Below are 7,218 nucleotides of genomic sequence, written 5' to 3' on the forward strand. Positions count from 1 at the left end.
GTTTTGTGAATGCAGTTAAACGAGTTACCATGCTATGTGTGTATGTGGACCTCTCCCTATGGGAATGCTCTGTTGTCATTTTACTTTGTACTAGATGGAACTAACATCGGAGGAACTGCAGTGTAAACAGTGCAGATGACATTGTTATTGTGATAAAACCTGGTCACCGGTTTCCTAATGTGTCTTGATACGGATAATTTATTTGACTGGTCATTTTTGTCTTGTATCCCCGGACATTTATTCTTGCCTTCTGTTAATTAGATACATCTCCCTAAGGGCTCAATCACAACAGGATACATGCGTTAGGTGCACATTGTGTTGATATGTATTTTAGATGTGGTGCTTTGTGGCTTTGAAAGACTCCATTTGAATGGCGGTCAATGAATAACTGCAGGTCAACACACCCCAAATAAAACATGAAGGGCTTTTGTGAATGCACTCTTAGGTAAGGGGTTGGAGAGAACAGACTTTTTGTAAAGGATTTTCTCAAGACTGTCATTGTTTTTCCTGTGCTGGAAGATGCAGCAAAATACACGGCAATGCATATGTGAAGGATCAGCCTTTCGACGTTGTTTACGTGTGGAGAAGGGATGTACTAGAGTCTGAAGCATGTTTGCTATGCTGCCTAGTGTTTGTGTAGGTAATGATATCATTCTCTGGACCGTTTCCAGGTTACATAGCAGTCAGCGCCTTGCTATCCTTACCTGAGGCCTTTCTACCTTTTAACCTCTTACTGAATATTATTACATTGAAGGCACAAAGCTACTGGTATGCATCTCTACAATTGACTTGAGCATATCATCAGGATAAGAAAACAAACTGAGATGTTTGAAGATGGCCTTATGCTGGCCATACACTATACAGAAAATCGGCCGAACCCATTTTCGAAAAACGAACGTTCGACCGTGACCGCAAACGATCGTGCCATCATATAATGTCCGATAATCTGTTCAGTGGACATGAATAAATAATTTTGTGTTCGTTTTTTTACATATACCTAGTGCAGGCAGTTCGGACGGGAAACACATTAACCTTGCAATTTATCGTACGTTCGGCAGAAATTTTCCAAACATGCCGTTCGTTTTTTTTCCACAAAAACGTCACAAACGATTATCGATTTGTACCCACTAACTTGCCGAAAAACGAACGAAGTGTCCATACGAACGATTTTTCGGCCGATTTTTCGTATAGTGTATGGCCAGCATAAGGCAGTTGATTGATCCTACAAGCATGATCCAATCACTTGAACGGATGTCTGTTAACAAGTGTCTCTAAACATGTAAATGCAGCTCACCTGAGGATACACACATAAGTGATGGAAATGGGAGAGGAGGACAGAGAGCTTTTGGTGCCTGCTTAACTCAAAGACCAGCAATGGGATTACATTTTTAGTCCCATCCAGTTGAACTTTCCTCCAATATTGGTCAGCCTTGGTCATTCCTGCTGCTACAGGTATGAGATTGTTGCCTGATTCAGCTGAAATGATCAAGATTGGCCAATAACTATGTAATAGCTTTGACCAGGTTAACACATTTGTGGTGACCAATTAAACATAATGTTGACAGTGCAACATAGAGGCAGCCCCCGTGTTACAAACAAGATTGGGTGTGTAGGTTTGTTCTTAAGTTGAATTTGTATGTAAGTTGGAATATTTTGGGTTGTCGTGGAAACAAGGATTGGTGATAAAGCTTCAGTGAAAACACCTTTTTCCCATGATGACTCTTAAAGGAGTGAATTTCCCTTCCTTTTAGATTTCCTCCCACTTCCTGTTGTCTCCCTCCATTTGTAAGTATGAGTCATATGTAAGTTCAATGAAAGTAACTCGGGGACTGCCTGTATATGAATAAATTGTATTCATGTTTCACGTGTAGTCCTTTCAAATGTCTTAAGTACAAGTGCATCAAGCACAGACTCAAGACAAATACAGCCTAAAGTTACTTTATAAACAAAGGGCCAGTTCACTGTCCTTCAGACTTTAGAGGGACCAGACTGTGGCCATTGGAAGGTGAAATTGTCCTGGCATCAGTGGGAGTAAACAATGCATCAATGGCATTAAAGGGAGGAACGGTGCATCAAAATAGTGTCACTGGGAGGAATAGTGCCTCGTTGTTGGTGTCAGTGGAATAATAATCCATCATCGATGTCAATTGGAGGAACACTGGCCCCCTTGTTTGGTCATTGGGAGGAATAGTGGCCCATCATTGATATCAGTGGAAGCAATAGTGCCTCATCGTTGGTGTCAGTGTGAGGAATAGTGCCCTATTGTTGGTGTGTCAATGGGAGAAATAGTGCCCCATCATTGGTGTCAGTGGAAGGAATAGTGCCCATCATTGGTGTCAGTGGGAGTAGTAGTGCCCCATCGTTGGTGTCAGTATGAGGAATAGTGCCCCGTTGTTGGTGTCAATGGGAGAAATAGTGCCCCGTTGTGTCAGTAACAGGAAATATGCTCCATTGTTGGTGTCAGTGAGAGGAATAGTGTCTTTCATCAGTGAGAGGAAAAGTGCCCCAAAGGCCGGATAAAGGCAAGCAAAGGCCCGCAGTTTAGAGACCACTGCTGTAGACTACTAATGCTACATTTACATTGCATTCCCTTGAATAGACTAATAACAGCAGTTTGAACATGTAAGAATGATTCCTGCTACATTTTTAAAAACGGTGCAATGTATGACCAAAGCAACACTGAATGCAAGTACAGTACATGGTACTGTATAATCCAAATCAAATTCTGCATTCTAGATCCTTAATAAAAGCTTCACAAAGGACTGTCAACAACAAAACACACACTCGTGTACACAGCCTGCCCACCCAGACCTGACACTTTGGATTAAATCATCTGTCAATTTTTTTAGATCTACATAATAAAAGCTCCAGTTTCCACTTTCCTCCAAGGTCATTAAAAGGTTGTTTGCCTCTGGATCATCCACATGTTAATTTACTTTAGAGTACAGCGAATCCATAATGCAACTGAGTCAACTTAGCATTAGCCGTGGCAGCAGAAAGTTCATTCGCAGGAACATCTCGGTGGTGGGGTCAATAAAAGTTAGAGGATGTCAAGTTGTGTATAAGAAAACTGCAATGTCTGTTTTGGTGCGCTTAGTGCTCAGTGATAAATGAGCCAAGCCTTACTCTGTACAAGATGTCATGTTGTCATGCAGTGTACCTGAAAACCTTCCAAGTATTTTCCTATATGATGGTGTACAGGCAAGACATACAGAGCTGGGAGGCTTCTTTTCCTGGAACGAAATATTACTGATCGTGATCTCATCATTTCCATTACCAACAATAAATCAGAACTGCTTGTTGTCTATGAGTTTTAACATTCAGAGAATCTCATACTGGAGGATTGAGGTGAGGTGACTTTCTGGCATTTTGTATTGTATGGGAATTCCCATTTATGAACAGCGCATAGAGCACTTTCAAACAACAAGAAAAAGGAAGCCTCTGTATGTTTATTGAAGTATTCAATGCACAATCTGACCTACCTGTCTCAAAAACCCTAATGTGTTTCACTCCACCCAGACCTTATATGTAGATGGAGTGAAACGCGTTAGCCTTGTGGGACAAGTGGATCAGCGTGTGCATGGAATTCTTCTGTAAATATACAAGAGGCTTTAATGGAGAGAAGCTTCCGTTTTCTTGTTGCTTAAGAGTGAACTTTATGGAGCAGCCACCTACTGGTGGAGGACTGCACCTGGGGTTGGAGGAGTGAGGGGGAGGTATGCCTGGAACAGAGAAACTTCGGATTGGCAGCACACCCACACAGGAAGTAAAGTAGAAAATCTTTATTGAAGCATAAATGTAATAAAAACACTGGATGGGTACAGGTAGGGGAAATGCAGGTAGGTTGACGCGTTTCACACTATAGAAGTGTATAGGTATGCCTGTAGCAGGGCTAAATAAGGCATGGATGTATAGTGCACTTGTCTGCACAGAATTAAAAGTGATGCTATGAACTGAATGTATTATACATTTGGCATATCATTTTGGTATATTATTGTTATGGGTCTTTAAATATGGCTGCTTTTTCATTTTTTATATTATATCAGTGAGCACAGAGTGGGGATATAACACATTTGATACTCTGAATGACAGCATCACTTGTAATTATACAGCACAACGTGTGCCTCTGGTGGTCAGAGGAGCCCCTCTATGCACAGGGAGGTCCCATTCATATTTTAGTTGATTGTCTTTGGTTGTTTTTTGGGTGGCTTTTTGAGCATTTGTACATTCAATTGTTTTAATTTTTAGCCAATGGAAAGCTAGTTACTAGACAAGAAAATGCTAATTTTGTGCATTTTTCAGGTGCTCCTATTGAATTCTGTTGGGGAGAAAACATGCCAGAATAGACTTCAACAATAAATCAGAGTTGCTCATTGTGAGTTCTACCTTAAAGTGGAGTTCCAGGCTAGAACTAACTAAGCTTAAAATGGTTTTAAACCTCAGACATGAAATATGAACAAAGCATATCCCTCTATAGTGTATACTTGTCTCAGTTAAGAGCACTAAGTGTCACTTTTGTCTGCTGCTTGGTTACTCTGTTATCAGCACTGTTGAATCATTTCTGACAAGTTTTCCTGACACCAAGAGAAAAATAGTGACAGGAGAGGGACCTCCAACTGATTGATCAGAAAAGCTTTAAAATTCACCACTTTGAACGGATGTAGAGAAAAATATCTGCAAATAAACAGGTACATCTTATGTAGAAAGATTTGTTTCATCTCTGTGTATCACCTGAGACCAATCACTTCACTGGGTATATTTAAGGCCTCCCCCCCAACTCCTATACTAACTACCCTGTAGAAAGAAGAGGTTTATACTTACCTATTCTCAACAGACGCTCCATAGTAAGTCTATGGATGACATCACTCCACAGGCATTCCATCCATTGTTGCTGCTTGCTCCTCTAACTGGAAGCCAGCCACAGGGAAGATCATGTGACTGGACCGGAGCGCCCTTAGAATAGGTAAGTATAAGGATTTTCCTTCTCTAGGGTAGTTAGTATATGTGTTAGAAGGGGGCAGGAGCAGTTTTAGGCTTAGTTAGTTCTGGCCAAGACTAAACCCCTGAAAAACAATCCCACACCATAATCCCCCCTCCACCAAATGATTTGGACCAGTGTACAAAGCAAGGTCCATAAAGACATGAATGAGTGAGTTTGGGGTGGAGGAACTTGACTGGCCTGCACAGAGTCCTGACCTCAACCGGATAGAAGACCTTTGGGATGAATGATGCCCTGTACACACGATTTCCGATGGAAAATGTGTGATAGGACCTTGTTGTCGGAAATTCCGACCGTGTGTAGGCTCCATCACACATTTTCCATAGGAATTTCCGACACACAAAGTTTGAGAGCTTGCTATAAAATTTTCCGACAACAAAATCCGTTGTCGGAAATTCCGATCATGTGTACACAAATCCGACACACAAAGTGCCACGCATGCTCAGAATAAATTAAGAAACGAAAGCTATTGGCTACTGCCCCGTTTATAGTCCCGATGTACGTGTTTTATGTCACCGCGTTCAGAACGACTGGATTTTCCGACAACTTAGTGTGACCGTGTGTGTGCAAGACAAGTTTGAGCCAACATCCGTTGGAAAAAATCCATGGATTTTGTTGTCGGAATGTCCCATCAATGTCTGACCGTGTGTACAGGGCATAAGAGTGGAGACTGCGAGCCACGCCTTCTTGTCCAACATCAGTGCCTGACCTCACAAATGCACTTCTGGAAGAATGGTCAAACATCCCCATAGACACACTCCAAAACCTTGTGGACAGCCTTCCCAGAAGAGTTGAAGCTGTTATAGCTGCAAAGGGTGGGCCAACTCAATATTGAACCCTACGGACTAAGACTGGGATGCCATTAAAGTTCATGTGTGTGTAAAGGCAGGTGTCCCAATACTTCTGACAATATAGTGTATCTCCCAATAATAGCCAATGAAAATTCAGTGATGAGCAGTTCAGTGTAATCCAATCAGTGAATACGGATGTGCAATTTATGACTTTGTGTTATTGATCACCATTGCTGTATATACTGTGCTCCTAGGCGTGCGCACAGAGTGTGCCAGGTGTGCCTGGGCACACTCTAATCGCCTTGTGTGGTGCATATTCCCCCCTGTTTAGACCACTGATATTTCATCCCCCAAAAAAATGTTACCAAATAAAATAATTTAAAAAAAAATCAAATAAAACTACTGACACTGTCCACTGCCCTACTGACACCATCAGTACATATACACATGCATATGTTTTTGAGCTTTGGGGTGCACACCCTAATGCAAGAGGCTGCGCACGCTAATGACTGTGCTATTGTGTTGATAGATTGAATCAGCATGCTAGTGCATTTCATCCTTCTTGGCAATCATGTTTACCATTGGAATTCAAAAACAGATATCCCCAGAGATGCACGTTTTATTACACTGGTGGGTATGAAAGGTGCAAAGAAAATCCTTTTCTGCCTACTGTATTCTCAGTGTGTTATATATAGTAAGTATAGGATGTCCCTGTAAATATATAATAAATGCACTGAGTATTCCTGTGTGACAGCAGTAACATGTTTATTTGACATTTCACACTTCCTTTATGCAAACTGTCAAATATGGTTAGATCCTTGACAGAGGGGACAGAGAATCAAACGACTGAGCTACATTTACATATAAATAAATGTTTGTGTGTGGATTGCTTTGACTGATATTTACTAATAGTATAAGAAAAAATTGTACCCATGTCTATTTGAATATAAAATCCAGGGGTTATTATTATGGACACTGATACCAATGATGGGGTTTATTATTATGGACACTGATACCAATGATGGGGGTTATTATTATGGACGCTGATACCAATGATGGGGGTTATTACTATGGACACTGATACCAATGATGGGGGTTATTATTATGGACGCTGATACCAATGATGGGGGTTATTATTATGGACACTGATACCAATGATGGGGGTTATTATTATGGACGCTGATACCAATGATGGGGGTTATTATTATGGACGCTGATACCAATGATGGGGGTTATTACTATGGACACTGATACCAATGATGGGGGTTATTATTATGGACGCTGATACCAATGATGGGGGTTATTATTATGGACACTGATACCAATGATGGGGGTTATTATTATGGACACTGATACCAATGATGGGGGTTATTATTATGGACACTGATACCAATGATGGGGGTTATTATTATGGACACTGATACCAAT

The 7,218-nt window shown here is 41.1% G+C and overlaps 1 protein-coding gene across 12 annotated transcripts in view; it reads left to right on the top strand.

Annotated features, from left to right (window-relative positions):
• The window catches only part of TJP1 (tight junction protein 1), a 730,896-nt gene that overhangs the window by 498,417 nt on the left and 225,261 nt on the right, over positions 1-7,218 (top strand). Inside the window, exon 1 of one of the 12 annotated variants that reach the window (XM_073618855.1) lies at positions 3,292-3,348. The exons of the other annotated variants lie outside the window; for them this stretch is intronic. Within the exon in view, the coding sequence (XP_073474956.1) occupies positions 3,307-3,348 (42 nt within the window). The 5' untranslated portion in view covers positions 3,292-3,306. Of the gene's footprint in view, positions 1-3,291; positions 3,349-7,218 lie in introns of those variants that run through there. 12 annotated transcript variants of the gene reach the window in all.

The sequence above is a fragment of the Aquarana catesbeiana genome, linkage group LG03, assembly GCF_042186555.1.
Source record: "Aquarana catesbeiana isolate 2022-GZ linkage group LG03, ASM4218655v1, whole genome shotgun sequence".
NCBI lineage: Eukaryota > Metazoa > Chordata > Amphibia > Anura > Ranidae > Aquarana > Aquarana catesbeiana.